Source organism: Poecile atricapillus, chromosome 8, assembly GCF_030490865.1.
Source record: "Poecile atricapillus isolate bPoeAtr1 chromosome 8, bPoeAtr1.hap1, whole genome shotgun sequence".
Taxonomy (NCBI): Eukaryota; Metazoa; Chordata; class Aves; order Passeriformes; family Paridae; genus Poecile; species Poecile atricapillus.
The window spans coordinates 18,479,093-18,500,858 of record NC_081256.1 but is presented as its reverse complement, the minus strand read 5'-3'; the positions used below and the strand labels follow the sequence as shown (position 1 = coordinate 18,500,858).

The 21,766-nt window shown below is 41.1% G+C and overlaps 1 protein-coding gene across 8 annotated transcripts in view; it reads left to right on the top strand.

Annotated features, from left to right (window-relative positions):
* The first annotated feature begins 606 nt into the window (after positions 1-606).
* The window catches only part of ABCC5 (ATP binding cassette subfamily C member 5), a 69,926-nt gene continuing 48,766 nt past the window's right edge, over positions 607-21,766 (top strand). For 4 of the 8 annotated variants that reach the window (XR_009278080.1, XM_058843449.1, XM_058843454.1 and 1 more), the window contains exons 1-7: positions 607-741; positions 1,940-2,114; positions 14,999-15,159; positions 15,398-15,553; positions 16,279-16,426; positions 21,086-21,319; positions 21,432-21,605. Coding sequence is in view for 7 of the 8 variants with exons in the window: in XM_058843449.1 (XP_058699432.1) it covers positions 1,986-2,114; positions 14,999-15,159; positions 15,398-15,553; positions 16,279-16,426; positions 21,086-21,319; positions 21,432-21,605 (1,002 nt within the window). In the remaining variant the exon portion in view is untranslated. Of the gene's footprint in view, positions 742-1,939; positions 2,115-14,998; positions 15,160-15,397; positions 15,554-16,278; positions 16,427-16,538; positions 20,624-21,085; positions 21,320-21,431; positions 21,606-21,766 lie in introns of those variants that run through there. The other 4 variants (XM_058843450.1, XM_058843459.1, XM_058843451.1 and 1 more) reach the window with 4 other exon arrangements.

Below are 21,766 nucleotides of genomic sequence, written 5' to 3'. Positions count from 1 at the left end.
GGGAGGGGGGACTGAGGCCGCCACTCGTGCTCTGTGGGCCAGCACCGGCCGCCGCTCCGCCTCTGCAAACCGGGCAGCGCCCTGCGGCAGCCCCCGCTGCCGGGAGCGCCGCGAAGGGGGGAAACCAAGACACCCCTGGCCCTCTCCAGCACCGAGCCAGCCCTTCGGCTCCGTGTGCGGTGTCCGAACAGAGCTGACCCAAATTCTTCCCACCGGCAGTGGCTCGGTGGAAGGAGACGTCCTCCCCGCACTGCACGGTACCGCCCGGTACAGCACGGCTCAGCACGGCACTGCGTTGTGCTGCGGTGCACTGCACTGCACTGCATTTCACTGCCGTCCTCCCGACCGGTGAGGAGCGGAGCGGAGAGCTGCGGTGCAGGAGCGGTGCCCCGGTGCGCCCGCCCCGCCGCGGGGCCGCCCCGGCGGGCGGCGAACGTTCCAGACCCCCCACGCTGCGGCAGCGGCGGCGGGACGGGGCTGGGCGGGGCGCGGCGGGACGGGGGCACGGCCAAACGGAGCTCGCCCGCGCGGGGCCTTGAGGGAAATGTAGTTCACTGTAGCAGTCAGTGAGTGTCCAGCTCTGAGGAGCAGACTACATCTCCCATGGGGCGCCAGGAAGGAGCGGCCGCCGCAGCGCCCGCCCGCAGGCGCAGTAGGGACGCCGGAACCGCTATAAGCGGCGTTGTTTGGGTTCGCGGCCGCGGAGCGGAGAAGCTGCGGTGGGGCCGTCGGCGGGCGGAGGTGAGCGGGGCTGGTACCGGGGCGGGCGAACCTTTGTGTGGTAAGGAGGCGGCTTTGCTGTCCCCTCTCCTGTCAGGAGCCCGGTCGAGCAGTCCCCTCATCTCGTCCCCGGTGAAGGGGCTGCGCGGTGCCCCCTCCCGCCGCGCTCCGTCCCGCCTCAGCTGCAGCCGAGGGGCACCTGTCCCTGGGTGGGGCGGCTCCCGTCTTTACGCCAGTGCGGCGAAGACACGGGGAGGCGGGGGAAGAGCAGAGGGTGGCTCCCCCCGGGTTGCTGGGGGATGTCCGGCCGAGGGGGCTGCCCCGCATCTCCGCCGCGGGAGGGACGCGGAGCCCGCGGGTTCAGCATCCTCAGCCCCGCGGTGCCGAAGGCGGCGATGCGGCGGCGGCAGAGCCGTGGCAGAGCCGTGGCAGCCCCGCGCACCCCGGCAGAGCTGCTGGTGCAGTCTGACCAGCGTAGCGCAACCAGGCGTCTCCCACCGCCTTAGCTGAAGGCGAGCGGCAGAATGCAATAAAGCGGAGTTACAAAACAGAGTCTCGCAGTGGGGAGTGATTTTGTCTTCCGGACTCTGGTTCTCCTTCTGACCTTTCAGTGCAGTTTGATAGACTGGGTGGAAACCTGCAGCACTGAAGGTGTGACTCATTCCTGTGCATGCCTATACTTAATTATAGCTCAAACCTATGGAGTAAGTGAGCAGTGCTATAGAGAAGAGATGTAGTTTTCTCTTGAGTGTTTGCACTGACTAATTTTATCAAGTCATGTCTCTAGAGGGATTGGTTTTGCAGAACTTTGTGCCGATAAATTATTGGATGTATGCAATTTCAGACTCTTTACAAAAGATTTTGGAGATTTGATCTTCCCAGTCAAGTTTCTCAGGGTTTCAGCTAAATGCTGTAGCTATTACTTTAATCTGTCAGATTGCATAATTGTATTTAAGAGATCTAAGGGAGGAAGTATGACAGCACTCTAGTGCATTGAGGATCATTGTACTATTTGATTACCTCAGGGTATGTTTAAACTAGTTCATAAGAAGTTAGTCTTGTGTGGACTTTGAAAGTCATGTTATTATAGTCCTGTTGTACTATGACTCATTTTGCTTACTGATTTTTATTTAGAAAATAAACTTTAAAAATGGGTGACTAAAAGTAACTGGTGTATTGGGCACAGCACATAATGAAGGGGAATTTATTTATTTTTCAGACACTTGAGGTGAAAATACACGTGTAAACCCTGGCGTTTACAGAAGATGAAAGACATCGACATAGGAAAAGAGTACATTATACCCAGTCCTGGGTATAGAAGTGTGAGGGAGAGAGCTGACTCCGTGCAGCACGAAGAGCAGGAAGAGTCTAATTTTCAGCATTCTAAACTTAAGGTCAGTTTCTTTTTCATTGTTTATTTTCCAGTCTTTATGCTTATTAAATTGCATGCAGCAGCCTTTTTGCTGTGCCAGCAGTATTATAGATTTGCTGCATTGAAGGTCACTAATGAGTACTGCCTATTGTGTGGAAGAGGTCATTCCAAGGGGTGCTGTAGCTATTTTTTTTTTGTTAACAGGTCTGAGCACCTAGTAATCATTTTACACTTTTAAATGTGACTTTTCAGTAACATTTGAGCAAAAGTTTTTCTAGTATTCAGATATTGATGTGAATCAGGGAACTTTTTTAAACCTTTGTGTTTTAGAGAATCATTTCAACCAAGCAAGAGCAGTGGAGAACTTGGCACAAATCATGCACCATTCAGTGCTGGCAGCTGAAAAAACTCATAATCATGCTGTGGTTGTTTCAAGGATTAATTTTCTAAAACAGATGTCTAGTTTGCTCTAGTAGCATGACTTTTGTACTTTTCCCCTCAGATGAAAGTAACTTTTATTGAACACTTTCTTGAACATCTGTGTATTTAACATGGTGAGGTACTGTCATAATTCTACTTTATTTTGAGAGCTGGGTCTTGAAATAACTACTGGCTTAGAGCTAGCCTGTCATTGTTCAGAGCTTCTAAATTTTACAGCTTGTTTTCACTGCAAAGAGTGCATATACTACCAAGTGCTATGGAGAAAGAAAAGGCTCAGAGAAGTGGAAACACCCACACTGCTGAAAGATATGGTCAGAAACCAATAACCCCTGCCAGGTGAAAAAGGTTAAAGATATTCCAGTGCTAGCATTCAGAGCAGCTAATATTTTCTTGCATATCCTGTTCTTGACCTTTTCTGAAATACTCCAAGGACTGTTATATATTTACACACAGACAAACACACTGTAGATTTTTCTGAAAACAAATAAAGTTAATAGTGCTTCTGTCTGAGTTTTGCACTGATGAGTTCCTTGCAGATATGTTGCTGGTCATTCCACATAGATTGCCTATGACAGCACTGCTGTGAGAGGGTTGGAAATAGAGGAACTTGATGTATCTGTATGGAGGAATTGTAAAGACCTCTGAAAAACCTTAATCTTTGCTGTGTTATAGTAGATGCTGAGATACTCTCTATTTCAGCTGAAGGCTTCCCTTGTTTCACTGGGTTTGAGGGGTTCCCAGTGCTGCACTGCTGGTTTTTTGTGACTGGAGAGCTGAGCTCTGCAGCAGGCTGAGTGCAGCGAGCGTTCGCAGGCCCTGCAGCTCCAGTGTCCCCACAGGCTCTATGACTCAGCACAGTGCTGCTGACGGTGTTTGAGCAAGGTGGTGTCTGATTGCATTAGAGCAGGCACTGATGCAGAACCAAGAGCCCTCCGGAGTCATGGTGCAGATTTTTGACAGTCTTTATTATCTTGGTGTCATGGGTTGCCACCGACCCTGTCCAGTAGCAAATCTGCTCTGTCAAATTACTGGTGACAACAGTGATGCTGTTGGTGGGCAGCTCTGTTTCCTGACCCGTGGCACTGGAATTCAACAGCAATCATTGTATGTTGTCTCTCTCTTTTGGTCTGCATCATCTAATCAGGCTTTAACTTTTAAAGGAAACAATCCTCATCTTACCTGTACATTTTTAATTAAATGAAATAACAAAGCCAGCATATTTGTGGAATCTTTTGGTTTTTTTGGGGTTTCATTTTTTTTTTCCTTTTGTGGAGACTGAAAGTAAGCCAAGTCCTGCATATCTGTACAGCCTGGCATGAAAATCTCTAACTCTGAGGCAGCTTCAGGTTATCTTAACTCAGTTGCTGGTCTTTTTTACCCTTTTACCCCCACCATTTGATATGCTGCCTATGACTACAGGGTAGTACACACAGATAATTGATTGCAAAACTGGGATTCTGTGAACTTGTGATTACTGATGTAAGAAAAGGGCTTACCCAAGTTCATACCTCGAACTTTATCTGGTTTGTGCTCTTTGAGTAGAAGAATGAACTAAACTTGTTTTGCTAATGGAATCTTCTGGTTCTCAAAAGTTACCCACTTTACTTGGTAGATATCTTGTTCAGTATGCCAAGGTTGTGTTAATTTCTAGCTCAGACATTGGTACCATTTTTGTTTTGCTAGCCTTGCAGCTCGGGTGTATATAGTCCACAGACAGAAACAGCTCTGAATTTGTTCCTACATGTCAGTGTGATTAAATCCTGCTTGCTTGCAGAGTACTAAGGTTAAGCAGAAGGAGCTGTATTCATAACACCTTATCTAAGTTGGGTATTCATGTTTGTGTACCAAGTTTTTCCCTTTCTAGTTGAAACAAGCTCTGGTTTCAGCAGTGTACTTGGCTTAGGGAAGGGCAAAGACTTCCCTTTCATAAGGCTGAACTTTGCCTGTATGGTTATGCACTTTCCCTCTGTGTATAAGAAAATGGTAGAAGCTGTAAAGAAAATGGTGTTTCAACAGAAGAGAAGGAGCTCTGTCCTTAGCTACTTTGTATCTTTTATGGAACCTGGATTAGGTTAGATGCCTAAATCAGGCTCCTGACAGAACATGATGGAGGGCTGATGTGATGAGGGAAGGTAGGACCACAGTAGTTCAGATAGAGGAATGAGGTATAGTGGAACTCTGTTATTTGGACAACAGAGTCCAGTGTACCATCAGTAGAGATGCTGTGACTCTCAAATTTCTTGTAGAAAATCTGGCTCAGGATTTGAACTAGGTTGAGCAGAAAATGACTAAGCTGTAAGCATGATCTGTATTGCCAGGAAAAAGCTGCAAGCAGATGTAGGCTGTTATTTCACCACTAACTATAGATCTTTGTGGAATGCAAGTTTGATATTGTTTTGCAGCGGACTTTGACTGCATGAGGTAGACTGCTTGCTATCATGGTACACCCTTATAGGGTGAGGTGGAATCCTGTATGCTCAGGATGGTAGTCAAGGGCCACTGGTTCATTGCCAGTGGTGATGACCACTTCTGGCAGGGCTACAAGTACATTTGGCTGATCAATAATATGACTCATCCGGGTTTTTTGTTGCCTATATTGCTGCATTTTCTGCATCCTTCTTAACTTGAAGCAGACAAGTCTAGTTGATTTTCTGATCATGATCTTTGTAGGTGAAAGACCTGCTTTACTATTGAGCCATGGTCCCAGAGCTTTTTTGTATGTCTCTCTTCTTTGCATTGCATAAAGGATATATTCAGCTTTCCATTTGCTGTCTTGAAACCTCCATTCTTGTGTTTATTTCCTGCTGAAAGGATGCTGTTTCAAACTAACACAAATGTGTTCATGACAATAGTGAAAAAGGACTTGCAATTCTTTCCTTGCAAGCTTAAATGCTGCTTGGTCACAGCTTGAAAGATCACATCTTTGAAAGACAGGAGCTTTTCAACTAGGCTTCCTGGAATCATAATTGAAATAATTCTGCAATATAAGTAGGTCTAATCCAACATTTCCTTGTGTCTAATGGGAATGTTGCTATAGAAATATGGACATTCAAAATAGGCACTTTGGAACTGAAATTCAAGAAAAAAAATATTCTGCTTGTGAATACTTATATTCACCTCATGAATAAGTGTCTGCAGTGTGTTCTGATAACAATTGATTTTTAAGTCTTTGGAGACGTTAATGTAGCTTACAAAACAGTCTTAAATACATGTTCTCACTGCATACTACCATACTAATTGGGCTTATTGTGTGTGGGGACATGCCTCTGCTGGAGAACTTGTAGGTGCACTTGCTGCCTAGCACTACAGTGAGTGGTCTTAATCTGTAAAAGCTGTTACATGACCAGTGAGTTATAATTAAGGGATGTTTTGAAATATAGATTTGTACTTACACCTTTAGGACTTTCTGTTCTCAGAATGTCCCTGTGTCCTTCAACTTGCAGCTGAAGTAATTATGTGTAGTTTTTCTCATGGAAGCAGTGTATCCTGGGGAGGACAAACCCTGCTGTGTCCATGAAGTATGCTATAAAATGACAGGCAAGGAAGAGAAATAATTCATTCTTGAAATGCTTTTGGAATAGGCTTGTCTCAAATGTAGATTTTGTGTTTATTTGATGGAATAGCAGGCAATGAATTTTGCTTTCCTACCCCATTACATTTGCAATAGAGGAGGATATGAGAACAAGCTGCCTCTACAATATACATATATAAGAGCTTCTGAGAACTCAATTCTTGGAATTTGAGTTCCTATATTAATGATTCTATGGCACTTATTTACAAGCTGTACACCAAGCTGTAGTTAGTTCTGGCTGGAATATACTGTTCAGGATGCAGTTTTTGCTGCTGGAGAATGACTGCATCTGTGGTAAATCTAAAGTGCAAATTGCTGCATTTCAAGGTACCAGCCAGGGGAACTGTAAAGATGGCTTCAAACATGCAGGAAATGTGTTGCTAACTTTAGCTATCAGAAGCCCTACTAATATTCCTGTCTTTACCTTGATCTCTTGTTTTTCAGGTTTGTCTCTGACATCTTTTGCCCAAGACAGCAGGGAATGTGATCATAACTTGCTGGAATTGATGTAAATCCTTCAAGCCCTGATAGCTTTGAAGTGATTTATCACTGAGTATTTAAATAGATCAATTCTGCCTCAACGTCTCTGAAGCATCTGAGTGTCTGAGTCAACTGAACAACAGGTTAAAAATAGGGTGTGAGTGTATCCTGGGTACTTCTGCCTTTGAACTCCATGCTTAGAGCAGTCCTAGACAGCTTAACTATAAACTGTTATTTGTAGCTGAAGCTGCTAGCTGTGTCTGCATTTTTCCAGATGACTGCATATTTTTGTAACCAAGTAAACACTTCTTTTACTTCAAGTCAAATGAAAGCAAAATTTTAAAATCTGTTTCTTGTAGCAGTTCTATTATCTTTGAAAACTTCGAACACAGTTAGACTGGATGAAGAAGTAAACATTCGTGATACTTTCTAAAGATGCATTAATTCCATGATATCTCCAAAGAACTGTAATTACATGATTGTAACTATTGGTTACAATCATGTTTTGTTAAGTTGTTTTACCACTGAACTTCTGCTGGTAAAGCAGTCACCGACAGCGTGATCATAGAATCAAGTTACTCTGTCAAGGATCACTTGATAGAAGATCCTAGAATTGTTAGTTGGTGTATGTTTTAGAATGATCCTCTAACCACACTGAAGAAGGGATATATCTCTACCTTGGCCTCCATTCCTAGGTGAACATACCACTCTCTGAGAAAGGAGCATATCCACAGCCAGTCATATATCAAAAGTTTATCTGACACTTGGAGTGGGGCTTAGGGTATCAGAGAACCCTTCCACTTACAAGGAGGAACAAAAAGGCAAAATCTGTTACTGGGCAAGGACATTTTGTGGAGGAGCATTGATATTCTGGATAATTCACTGCTTCCATTGGAACTTGACTGCCTTGCTTAATGCACAGCCGTCTTCTGTCTAAGTCTAAGCCACATTATAAAATCTCAGCTCAGACCACATGCTGATACTGTCTTTGACTACTGTGGATTGCTGTTCCTTTGTTCAGAGCAGATTTCTATATCAGCCTGCTCATGACCAGAAGTGTGTAATGAATAGATTAGCTATCAGTGAGGGAAATCTTGCAGTATCTTTTTCATTGTAATGTTCTATTTTAGTGCTGCAGACATTCTGCTCTATGGCTGCTTTAGAAACTCAGTGTACAGCTGTAAGAGTTGCCAGAAATATTTACTGCTTCTATCCCAAGCATTCTATTGGTGAACTTAGCTTGAAGCAAATTAAAACTGACATATATGTGTGGGGTTCTGATGTCTTGGGACACTGAGATGGTTATTAGTTTTTGAAAATTTGTATCCTAGTGATAAGGAATAGTCACTTGTGTGCTGAGCCGCAGACGGCAAACAAGCTGTTCCACAAACAAAATCTGTGTTTCAGTTGTTTTTGAGGATGAAGGTTAAGGAATTTCAAAGTCAACATGTTTAGAGCCCTGAGATGTTTAGTTTGAGTTTCCTAGTTTACTGTTTGCTTTTGGAAGCATGTGTTTGTACAGGAAGGTGAATTCAATACAAGATGGTTGTATTAGGCTTGATAAATGCTGTGGTGTCAAAGCTTCTGCTGGCACTCATTGGTGACTCCATTCAATACGAATTTAAATTCAAGGCCTCCCTGGATATTCCAAGTGTACAAAATTCACCTGTGTAGCTTCTGTTGTGACCTGGTTTAGGCATGGCCTTAATAAAGATTGCTAATGAAGAACACCCCCAGAAATGTGGCAGGGTGGTTCAGTAGAGCAGAGCTAGCAAGGCAGGAGCCAAATTCTCAGCTTGTGCTGTGCTAGGTTGATCTGCTTAGTGAGGAGTTGGTTTCCCATCTTTGTAGTCAAAGATGTGTAGGGTGCCAGTTCTAAAGCTGGTTGTTTCCAGTTCCACAGGAGCTTGCTGTTGCTGTGCATGAGCTATGTAGCTCTGGTGCTGGATGATCAATGCCCAGCCTTAGTTCAGAACGAGTCCTAGAACCTTTGCTTACAAGATCATGAATACTGGTTTTAATGCAAAACAAAAGACAGGGATTAATGGATACCACAAGCCTAAGCACATGCACAGCTGCTTATCAGGTGCATTCATAGCAGCTACAGTTGCAAAATTCTAAAATAAGTGCTTCATGCCAAACTCTGTATTTCTTGGATTGCAGGAATAAGTGAATTTGCTAGGAAAGAGTTGAGAGCATCTCACCTCAAAGCTGATGCTGGCCAGCATTCAAGGGCAAGGTAAAATAAGAAATATTCCTGTAAGAAGCTGATATATCTGTCCTCACAGAGGACTTTCTGTGCCTCAAGTCAAAGTGCTCAATATCTGTGACTAAAATATTCAAGCTTACCAAATGTACATACCCTGACCTTGTTTGGCTACAGAGCCTTGATATCAGTACCAAGCACTATTGGGAAACTTCTGCTTTAATCTGAGGATGCATAAACTCAGGATAGTTTTGCAACCATGACTTTAATGTTAATACAACTTCTGCTAATCCTGGCCCAGAAAAGTAACAGCAGATCTTGTGTAATCAATCACATGTAACTGTTAAAGCGAATAGCTGGACTTCAAGCTTTCCCATCTCAGAACTGTTGTGGTAAATCAGCATGTTTCTGAACAGTTAATTTGTATCTTTTAAGAGAAATATGTCACAGCTGTACTTATTCCTGCATTTGGCTATGTGTTTGGTACTGTGAAGAGGTGTTCTTCCAGGTAGCAGAAGCTGGGAAGGCAGCAGAGACATGAGGTTTCATTTATACCCTTCTTTTCAGGAGGTTGAAGAAAATGGAGTCTGACTTCTTGACATGGTTCTTTTCAGCAGTTCTGGAAATTGTAACCATAATTTCTAAGCATCTGACACTATCTGTTGGTCTCACCTTGATGCTGTGTCAATTCAGCTGTGCTGTTTGCACTTTGCAATCAATGTGTGCAGGTGCCTAAAGGATCAGTGCCTCCTTCCTCACACCCACTGTCTCTGATCTAGCCCAGTGCCTGCTCTTTGCTGCCTCAGCGTCAGGGAGACAGCTGGTATGGATGGATGATACACCAAACTAGTCTTAAATAGGCTCATGCTTTAATCAGACTGGGTATTATAAAGTATCCTAGCTACAGAGAAGGCTGGGAGCCTAATCCTGCAAATCCCCTTGTTAATATTTTTATAGATTGTGTACTGCATCAAATGCAGTGAAAGGAGAGGAGAATTGTCTTGGTAGACTATAAAGTTCATAGTGCACTTGCTGCTTCACCAAGCAACTGCAGAATTGATAATGTTAGGACCTGCAAACCTATTTAATTTTCAAATGTTCTGGAGTTTGATGACTTGCAGTGTGGACAACAGTGCTTTAGGGGTTGCCTGTGCTACCCTTACTCCTTTCTAGTGGGAATGTTCTTGGACTCAGAGGAATTTCTGGGAAGAATGTAATTACAATTTCAGAGAATATTTTCTTAGACTCTTGTTTTATTTTAGTTATGCTTAAGCTAAATGGAACAGTTGATTCTTTTCTTCCCTTCCCCAGCCCATACAAACTAATAACTTACCTTGTTTTGCAACACCAATCTTTTAATGAAGTTTTAAATATTTTTAAATTGCTCTTCATCCTGGAGTTGTAATATGGAGAATGCTTTAAGCACTGAGCAGCACTGATGATATAATTCCCTTTTTCATCACATGCCCACCTAGTTCTGAGCTCTGCTGTTCTGGTCTCTAGGTTTCCCATTTATGTCTCCTTGCTGGGAGCTTTAAGGGCATGAGGAAGCCTGCTGAGCTCTGGCTTCTAAATGCAAGAGGTGGGAGTTCTGTTCTGCAGTGTTGCCAGCTCAGAGACCTTTACAACTTAAATCAAGCAATTTTAACTTTATGTAATAATAAGTCAATCACAGTAACTTCTGCATTCTATGTCAGCTGCAAGGATTAGTAAAAAAGTATTTTTAGGTCTGTTCTAGTTTCCTGTCAGCTGCTGGTAGGACCAGAAGAGATGCAGCTTCTTCCCTGCTGTGATCTGAGCCCTGGAAGGTGTTCTGCCTTATGGAAGAAGGGACAATAGCTGTTCAGTGAGTGGGGTTTGGGTTGTATGCACATAAGGTTCTTCATCTGCAAGATGAGTAAGGGATGGAAAAATCTATTTTACTTTGCCTCCTGTCTTGTCTGGTTTTGCGGTTGTATGATGTTACAGTTGTCAAACCAATAATTTGCTACCTTCTGTCAATTAGGAGATTGTTATAGGACTGTGTGAAAGGCTAGAATCTCCCTGGGTGCCTTTTTCCTTCCCACCTGACAGCTCCTCCATTTTTCTTTACCTGTTCCCCACCCTCAGATGCCCATGTTGCCTGCTTAGTATTTTTTCAGAAGTGTGCACGTTCACATAGTTGAGTTTACTTGCCTTTCTGATTAGGGTTCCTCATACCATTCTTGCTTCCTTATGGAACTGCTGACATCACGTGTATATGACAGCTTTGTAGCTTGGCTCCTGGATGTCCTGCATTTTCATGGCCTCAGATTGTGGATTTGGTACAGCTGTCTCTAACCTAATGAGCAAATAGTTTCCCCTTTGTAATTTCTCTCAAATTTCTTGTAGAAAATCTGGCTCAGGATTTGAACTAGGTTGAGCAGAAAATGACTAAGCTGTAAGCATGATCTGTATTGCCAGGAAAAAGCTGCAAGCAGATGTAGGCTGTTATTTCACCACTAACTATAGATCTTTGTGGAATGCAAGTTTGATATTGTTTTGCAGCAGACTTTGCATGAGGTAGACTGCTTGCTATCATGGTACACCCTTATAGGGTGAGATAGAATAGTTTCTTCACCTTACTCAGGCTTTCTGTCATATGTCTTGAGCCAGCCATGTAATCTTTCTGACTCTCATTACCTTAGCTGCTTACTATTGCTATCACCAATTTTTTGACAAGGAATTCATTCTAACAGGTGCTGGTATGGATTTTGTTGTTTTCCTGAGCTTTAGAAAGTCAGATGGGGCAGGTGCATGCTGTGCTCTGTGGCAGCAGCACCAGCTGTGCTTCTGTTTCTCTGCCTCTCTGTGGCACACCCATGAAGGAAGATCATGCGTGCAGTGATGCTTCCTTGGGGCTCGCCCCACTCTTGGGGATTGGGCCCCAAGATTAAAAGTTTAACTGTTTTCTTAATCTGTTAATTCTTACAGTCATCTATTGGATTGTATCAGCATGTATTTGGGTGTGTCAGAGCTTCATGGCATGTGGAGTGTAGAACTCTTATGCTGTTATGAGATGCCTATGGCTGCAGAAAATGTATTTGGCATCCACCAGCTATTAATAAGCTGCTGGATCAATGATTGTTCTTGCTCTCTGTCATGTATTTAATAAGCCATATATGCTTATCCTATGTGAGTTTAATTCTCCAGTATTCAGTGCATTTATGCATTTGAACCTTACAGTATCCTATGATAGAGAATTCTAAATTTAAGTGTGCCTTGTTATTTTTTTGTAAGAACAGTTGGTGGTCATAGTTCTTTCTTCAGCCCTCATAGACCTCTCAAATACCTGTACCTTTATTCCTTTTTTCTGTCCAGCTGAAACATTGTAAGTTTATGCTATTCCAAGCTCCATTGTTACTACTGCTCAAGGAAAGTAAGTTTAATACCCTTTTTGAACTGAAGTGACAAGGAACATAGTCTGGTGTTCAAAAAGGATGCAAACCCTAGGGGTTTTTAAGTGGTATGGTAATATTTTCAACTTTATCCCTTGTGTCTTTTGTAACAGTTCTTCATTGTTTTTTTGACCTTTTGGTGCTGAGTAGTCATTTGCTGTTTTCAATAAATGTCTGAATAAATCTTCCTCTTCCACTTAGCAGTATCTGATTTAGGCTTGTTTTGTTTCTGTGAGCATTTCTTTGGAGTTATCAATATCATGTTGTATCACTCATTTCATTACCTGTTTTGGCATATTAATAAGTTGATGAATTAGAAAAAGTGTATTTTAATTTATTTTTCATGTTTATTAGACTTCTATTTCAATAGCAGAGCTGGAGCCTTTTGTAGCACAGTAGTAACCACTCAAGGCATTGGTTTCCAAGAAAACTGTGCACACATGCAGGCAATCAGAAAACCTAATCAGAAACCTAAATTAACAGTGTTGGGACTGTTTTGGTTTTTTTTTACTTCAGTCTTTTGTTCTTGAACTGCATTGTTGAACAACTTCGGAGTCTCACTTCTTCCTGATAAACTCTGCTTTGAAGATTTTCTCATCTTTAAAGAACTACGCAGAACTGTAGAGTTGTTATTAAATCTTAATTGTACAGTGGTGTGATGCATTAGTTTCTTGATAGTCTTGCATGTGGGAATTTGACAGTCTTACCAAGATGGAGATGAGCAATGCTCTCAACGAGGGGTTTGTTCTTGTACTTGTCTCTATGGCAAGACATTATAAAGGCCTTTCAAAGGCAGTGCCCTTGTCTTTATCAATGCAGCTTTTCCACATCTGCTGAGAGAACTCTCTTGAGCAGCTCTGGAGAGTTTAATTATTTTTCACAGTGATTGTTTATGAATATTATCTTTGGACTGCCTAAACCCCTTGCAACTGTGCTTATTTATTAAAAAGCTATTCTTGTTTCTAAGTGGTGAAAATCTATTTTTATGCTCATAAACATACTGTTTTCTGTTTTGGAAGTTTTTAAATTTTTTTGCTTATAGGCTTTTTTGTGTACTCTGAAAAGCAATGTTTATGCAACTAGTTTATGGCATCACTTGGAAACAAGTGTGTTATCAGCAACAAGATGTTTGGGCAGATCTGCCTGGGGCATCTTGCAAGGGTGACACAACAAACCAGTTAAGAATTCCTCTGCTGTATCCAGAAAAAAAGTGATGCAGAACTCTTTCCTCTATTGACTCCTTTGGGATGTTTATGGCAGGTCCCTTACTAATGCTGATTTACACAGATTTAGTAAGGCAGTGTTGCCTTAGTGAGTCAGTAATTTAATATAAATTGAGTGAGAAGTCTTTTAATTCAGATTCCAAGTACTGTGTATTTTTGAGTCACTCCACTTGGTATAAGGTTTTAAGGTTCTTTTGTTTTTGTGTTATTTGGCTATCTTTTGTTACCATAGCTTTAGGTGATAGCTTAGCAAATACGTTTTTTGAGATAGAACCATGGATTGTTGACAACATGCTTAGGCACTATTTAAGTACATCAGTTAAGTAAATAAGGGACAGATTTGACGTTATCGGTTTCCTGTTCTCATCCTTCACATGGGTGGAAGCAGCATTTTATTGTGCTACATGTTAACGTACTACAGACAAAGCCTATGATAAATGGCAATATTTCAAAAAACAATTACATGACTTGGGAGTCAGGAACCAAATACCTGCATTTAGTGTTTGCTGGAGGCTACAGTGTGTTAAAATTGCTTCTTTTCAAGGAAATAAACTAACTTGGCTCTGGTAAGTCAACTGATAAAGGCAGAGTTGTATTATCTTTGTAAGAAGAAATGTGGGGTTTTTTTTCTACAAAGTAGCTCAGTTGCAATAAACTAGAATAAAATCAGGTAACATGGTCCTGCAATAAATGGTGCATTAAGTTAGCAAAACCAGTCAAGGGCACTCTGCCAGTACAGGCAACAGGCTCATCTCCTCATGTAGCATTGGCACATCTGGATGCTCATCAGAAGATCTGTTTGAACTCTGCAACATTTTGACTACCATGTATCCCTGCTGTTTCTGCTCTTGGATTAGCATTTAAGTCTGCCTTTCACTGTGGCTCTGGAAACCCTCCCTGAGATAAGGTTTTGCCTTTTAAGTAAGTGGCTGTTACCGAAGTTGCTGAGCCATTGAGAAGCTGTGCCTGGGAGCAGAGAAAATTGTCATCTTTGTTCCATTTAGATTAGGGGAAAAGAGGAAAACCAGGAAACATGATAAAAGGAAGTACAATTCTGCTTAGTGCATATTTGTTTTTTTTTATCTAATCCAAAGTGTTTTTGAAGAAGGAATTTTAGTAGCATTCTGAAAATACTTTGTATTTTCTGTGGATAAGAATATCTAAATTATACTAAAAGGGTGTAAGTTTATCAAGAAAATGTCTTAATTTTGCTGCGTAAGTCAGTCATTGATTTCCTGAACTGATGTCATAGGTACTTCATGTTGTCATTTTTCTGTACTGTATTTCCTGTAGCAGGATTAGACTGGTCTATCCATTTATCCCTTGAATGCACAGGCACAATACTGGTACTAATTCATGTTTTACAAATTCAGCAGTCTAACACAGATGTAGAAGCTGTGCCTTCCATGGCTTTGCTGCCAGGATGAAGCCTGTGGTCTAAGACATTGAAATGACTGTGATTGTTGCACAATAATTAGCAGAAGAAAGAGGTGCAAAATTGCTGGAGATGGGAGTCATGGACTTCAAATGTAGTTTTGAAGTCTGAATCTGTTGTCTTTCTTGTAAAAGCAGATTGAATGCCAGGATGCCTTGGAAGCAGCAGCTCGGGCAGAGGGCCTGCCACTGGACACCTCTGTGCATTCCCAGCTGAGAATGCTGGACGAAGAGCATCACAAGGGCAAATACCACCATGGTCTGAATGCACTGAAACCCATACGGACCACTTCCAAGTACGTCTTTAGGCTACCACAGAACTGATACAGCATTTGCTTTTCAAACCAGTCACAAAACACAATCGCAGATGTAGGTCTGCTGACTGGTACTGGAAACATCAGAATTTGTGTAGCAAGTGTGGACCATTTGGTACTCTGAGTGCTTTCAATGAGAGGAGGCTTTGTTTTTCTTGAAGATTTACATTTCCTGTTTCCTTTTTCATTTGTTTGTGATTTTTTTTTTAAATTCTTTTAGGCACCAGCACCCTGTTGATAATGCTGGGCTGTTCTCCTCCATGACCTTCTCCTGGCTCACTCCTTTGGCCCACAGAGCATACAAGAAAGGGGAATTGTTTATGGACGATGTATGGTCTTTATCAAGGCATGAATCTTCAGATGTCAATTGCAGAAGGTAAAGACATCTAGCTCGTCATTATTTTCTTGTTCCCATTTACTATATGCTAGTGCACAGGCAGTGGTATAGTGTTGCCCTAGAAGAGCAGCACTGACATTTTGTTTTGCCTTTCACACAATGATGGAATTCACTTTCATCTTTCAGAGACAACTTTCTCATACAGCACAGTTTCTGTAGCCTTGCCAATTTCAGTGAAATTAGAGGATTATATCTTTAGGAGTGTCTTGCAATTCTTATTCTGATTTTGCATGTCTTTAATCTGTATTTTTTTTTATTAAAACAAATTTTTTTCTCAAGGCTACAGTGAAAAAAATCTTGTGCTAAAATGAGAAATAACTGTCAGTAGCAAGGTGATTTGAATGTGGATCAGATCTTCTGATCAAGCTAACCTTCTGTGGTTAATGAGAATTTCTTCAGGTTTTGGTTCTGCAGCTCTTCCATCAGTTCAGCAGAGAAAGGCTGTCACTATATTAAGATTGCCAAAGAGACTCCAGGCAAAGAAAAAGCATTGTGTTTTTCATCCCTCTGTCCTATAGCAGTAATACATAGATATTTCTCTTTACCTCACAGAATGTATTTATTTCTCTTAATATTATTTTTTGTTGCTCTGAGCTAGGAAGCCCTTAGAGTTTTAAGAAAGAATTATCTATGAGACCGTACCTTTTCTTATGGTGAAAAATTTATGACATGAATAAATCTCGTAAATTTTCTGGTTTTATTAGGCTGGAAAGATTGTGGCAGGAAGAACTGAAAGAAAGTGGGCCTGATGATGCTTCTCTCCGGAGGGTTGTGTGGATTTTCTGCCGCACCAGGCTCATCCTTTCCATAGTGTGTCTGATGATCACGCAGCTTGCGGGTTTCAGTGGACCAGTAAGTAATATCCATCCTTTTTTTAACAACCCCAGAGGGCTCCATCTCATGGCCAACTGTAAAATCTTAAGGTTTCATTGCAGAATCACTTAAATGTTTTGACTAGCTAGAAATTTTGGGGTAAAATTCAAGAGCAATTCAATAATCCAAGATAGGATTCCTACAGCTGATGGATCAGTTGCTGAATACCCAGGCAAGTTCTTGGAGAAGGGAGGGGGAGTTTAGGTATCCTGGAAGAAATGGACTTTTTGGCTTTTCTTTTTGGTTTTAAGTATAAAGTTCTTCCCTAACAGCATAAGCTTAACTGCATAACTTGCTTTTTTCATAAGATTCTTATGTGCAGGTCTCCTAATTGTTTTTCTCTTTGAAATTCTGTAAATTTATCTTGGAATAAAATTCAGTCTGACAAAACGCTAATCTTAAATTATTGGAATTAATAACAGTTTTCAAGAAGCGGACCAAAACATTTGTGAGAGCACTGCTTAAAATCTAATTTGAGCAGGTCTCAAGAAGTCTGTGGGCATAGTCTTTACTGATCCTGCAGAGAATGGTCAGACAGGTTTCAGGTAGAAGTGTTAGAAAACATTGCTGCCTCTAGGAATGGCTGCTGTTTGTTGCTAAGGGTCGTATTGAAGATAACAACATGGGACTTGACATTCACACCATTTTTTGTCACCTGTTTGTTGCACGTGCTGTGCAGATTTAAAGTTGAAATTATGACTAAATTTATTCTCTACACATTTCCCTTGAGGAGTAGGAGCAGTATTACTGCTAGTAGTACACGTTTCAGTGTGCTGGTAAGCTGGAGGTTCATTTCTTGGGTAAGTACACTTGGGTGCACTGTTAGGTGAAATGTCTTTTTAAAATGTTTTCCTGATTTTAAATGTCTTATCAAAATGATGTTCTGTTTTTTAAGTCTTAAAGTTTGCTTCGTTTCATGTAATATGAATAACAATGAATGTTTCTGTGGTATTGTTTTCTTTGTAATATTTTCTAGTTGTCTTTATTATAAAATATATGAACGTACTTTGATAATTAACAATAAATCATGATTAAGGTTTTAACAGCACTAGCTTTTCCCAAGAAGAGCTTCTGTCATTGTTTCACTACAGGGCTTGAGGAGCTACTTTTATCTTTAGCAAAGAGCTTGCAGCAAGGTTACCCCTAATTTCTGTAGTGTAATGGTCTCAATTTGTTTCAGCCAAACTGCTGAATGAGAGTGAGAGGGGAAAGGAAAAAACAAACCAGCTTGATTATGTTGGGGGCTACTGCTGCAACTGATGCTTGATATGGGTAACTTAAAATTATCTATAGACAGTTGCCCATTTACAGACAACCTTATTCATTTTTCTGAATAAGGCCAAATTCACTTTTGGTTCCACCATTTGGCATGAAAATAAGTCTTTACCATCCCTCCTCCCTGTTCTTAAAAATGGCATGCCTCAGGGATATGCCTATGCTGTCTCCTCAGAAGTATCAGTGCTTTCCTGTATTGTTGCACCCTTTCAGTCACCTGAAGGTGAAAAGGGAGATCAGGAAGAGCACTTGACTTGACCTCATGTATTGGAGGAAAATTATGAAAGTGGAGTTAAACACTATATTAAACTTCAAAAAATTTAATTGAATGTCTGTGATCTTGAAATGCCACCAAACGGCTGTGGCTTTGTTAATGAGCATTGTGATGGTTATAACTGGAAATGAGTTGTTCAAGACTTCCTGTGTGGACTCTTTTGCTTTGGTTTGGGGTTTTTTTGGTATCAGATCCTTCAAGGGTCTTCCTCTGTTTTTATTTTGATAAATTTTGCATCTGGCACAGAATCTAAACCGATAACCTGGTGAATCAGCTGCATGTGTCAGACTGCCTTGCAATAACCATCAGAATGTACTACTATAGGTGATACACTATTTATCTCCAGTTAATGTTTGCTACTATTTGATCAGCTACCAAAACTTTCAAGTTCTGGTGGAGGAGCAAAGAAGTTTCTTGATTGCTAAACAGAATCAGTTTAACTCCAGGTCTGAACAATGTACCTGTTTGCTACTGTTCAGAGCTATTCTTCCCATTTGGGAGATGGGGAATCTTGCTATTTTAGTGGAGCACAGCTTGACAGTTTGGTCACTATTTGGAGGGGGGAGTGGTAAGCTATGGGAGGTAAGTTTTCCAGTTTCCCAGTTGGCTCCAGCTGCAGCCTGCCTCGTGCTGTCGCGCGCTGGCTGCAGCAGGGACGCCGGCACTGCAGTGGGACCAGTGACAGAAGCTGTTCTTCAGCATTTTCAGGATGGCTGTTTTCTGCGTCAGGATGAGGCATTCCTGCTGGCCAGAGCCACCGCCAAGACCAAAGGTAAGGTAATGTTTATTCCATGGGAATGCTTAAGACAGCCAAGCAACTTGTACCAACCACTACGGTAATAGCCACAGGAGCTCTTTTCCCCGCCCTTTAGCTTAGTTTATATACTGTAATGTTTTTGTTTTGTAAATAACTTTTTGCTGGATTCTTTTCATTAAGCTAATATGAATTTGAATAGTCCTTGTTCAGATGTAAATGTTAATTTTCTGTGACTTTTTTTCCCCTCCCTTTTCAAAATTCTTTAATCTGCTGTTTCCTCTTTTCTTTCTTCCGGAACAAAAATAAATTGGGGTGTAATGTAAGCTGGTCTCTATTTCATCATGGGAGATGCTGAATCTATAAAATAGTGCTGCAAAATTGCACTAAAGTTTTGGGAGGAATGAGACCCCAGGAAACATCTGCTATGTTTATACATCCTCTCTTGGAGACTTTCAGCAATGCTGTGGTGTGTGAGAAAATGCTTGCAGTCTGCGACCATGCTGAGTTACAGCTCGTGAGGAAAAAGGGGAATTTTCACCCCAATTGCTCAGTGACTCGGTTGCATATGTTGGATTGAATACTGGAAAAAGAAGTCAGTAATCTCCACAGTAACTGCAAACCAACTGTATGCAGTTGTGATCCAAACAGTCGATGTAAAATTAAATCAAATCAGGAGAAAGTTGGAATGCAATAGATCTGTGAATGTGAGCTCCTCACATTTGTTCAGTGATCGGTATGTAAATTTTCTCAGTGGCCATTCTAGAACCTGATGGACATCTGGCTTTAATTCACACCTGTGAAAAAGAGCAAAATTATTTACAGCATGTTTCCTTGGTTCTGATGTGCAGGATTATTTTCCTCCGAACAGATGAATTTGATCTCCACATTTTTTTTTATTTGGTGCTGGGCTGTAGCTCTCAAAACCTTTGCTGGAGTAGTGGGTTTTGGTTTTTTTTCCCTCTCTCTTCAAACTATATAGAACTCCTACTTGCAAAACATGATTTAGCCAAGAGGACTTCAATGGACTATGTGAAAGGCTTCTCAAATATTTCCTTTGGTCTCAGATTTTTTTGTTGATTTTTCTTGTGGGCAAAGGTAATTCTCTACTCTGTACTAGTATATCAAAAGCACCAGTATCTTAAAACATCATTTGTTGAAAAGCTCTCTAGGAAGTCTTTTGCTGTCTGTGAAGCCTTACTGTAGGATACTTCTGAAACCAGATTTCAGAATTTGTGCAGCCTCAGGAGCCTCCTCTGTTGGTACCTTCAAGTTTGACTTCTTTTGGACTTCGTGTACAATTACAATTCTGTTTTTGTATCTTTATAATTTTGTGTGTAGATTCAAATCTAATTTGTTAGAAGCTAAGACTGACTGTTAGATATTAGCCCTTTATAATTATCCTGTATATGCAGATTGTATGTTTATGCAATGGTCTACCTGTTGTATAGTGTTTTTGAGATGTTACCATTTAAGATGACACTTCATTTCAAATAAAAGCCTATTGTTTTGCAGTTAATAATATTTAATGCTGGTGGTTGTGAATTGTATGATGTTATATTGTGCTATTGGACCACAAAGAGCTGGAGTTGGGAATTGGTGTTCTGGGGGCTGTCCTCTTTCTGCAGGTGATGTTTGAAATGTGATTCCTGAGGTAAAGTGTTTATGTTCTTGGGGGAAGAGGGTATGGGGAGGGATTGAATGGTTAATTTTTTTTTTATTTTTTTTTTTCTTCTTCCCCATCCCCAATGATTTGTGGTATTGCGTACCTTGTGCTTTCTGCTTGTTTTTTTCTTTACTATTAAACTGCTGATGTTTATTTCCAGGAATGTTTTGCAAATGTCCTTCTCACTCTTCCCCTCTACAACTGTAGGTACATTGTTCCTTTTTATCAAATAAGCACGTTTGAAGCAAACCAAAGATAAAATAAAAAAGGTCTTAATGTCACATAAAGGAATGTTTCTTAATGTGTGCAGATGTATAAGTAGTGACTATATTTTAAAACTCTTCTATATGATAATGCATTGCTTTCAGCTAACTGACACATTTATGTTAAGTTAGAAGACACGGAGGATTAGAAGCGTGCTGCAAGGAATACGGTTCCAAATTAAACTCTTTACTTACTAAATTTGACTCAGTGCTTGGCTCTTCAGCAGGGCTTGTGTTACAGTACTTCTTGTATTGACACCTTTTACTTCTGGAAAGAAGATGCTTTCTATTTCAAATGGCTCTTTTAAAAGCAAAGTAGCCTACTTATTTCTAACTTAACATAAAGTTGTTGTATGGTCTTCTGGCATGATGGGGTGTTCATGCAAGCTTGCATTTCTTCCTATAGGCATTCGTTGTGAAACACCTCTTGGAGTATACCCAGCAGAGTGAGTCCAACCTGCAGTACAGCTTGTTTTTAGTTTTTGGCATCTTTATGACGGAAGTTGTGCGATCGTGGTCCCTGGCACTAACCTGGGCATTGAATTATCGCACGGGGGTCAGACTGCGTGGGGCTGTCCTGACAATGGCATTTAAGAAAATCCTTAAGCTGAAGAACATCAAGGAGAAGTCTCTTGGAGAGGTAAGCGGCAGCCGTGTTTTGGAAATGGCAGTGTGAAAAGGGATGTGTAATATATTCCTTTGAGAATGAGCTGTGCCTTAAATCTAAATAATCTATTCTGTCTGTTTTTCAGCTCATAAATGTTTGTTCCAATGATGGTCAGAGGATGTTTGAAGCTGCAGCAGTTGGCAGTTTGTTGGCTGGGGGCCCTATTGTGGCTATCTTGGGAATGGTTTATAATGTGATTATTCTGGGTCCAACAGGCTTCTTGGGATCTGCTGTCTTCATCCTCTTCTACCCAGCAATGGTGAGTTGGAAAGAGTTAAGACTTGCTTTATTTTTCTTAGGTCAGACAAAGGTATAGTTCTGAATAAAAGGTGTTGAAATGGGCTAGATTTGGTCAGTTTATGGCATTGCACATTATTAGAGTTATTACAGTGCAGGAAGCTGAAATTTGGAAACAGGAAG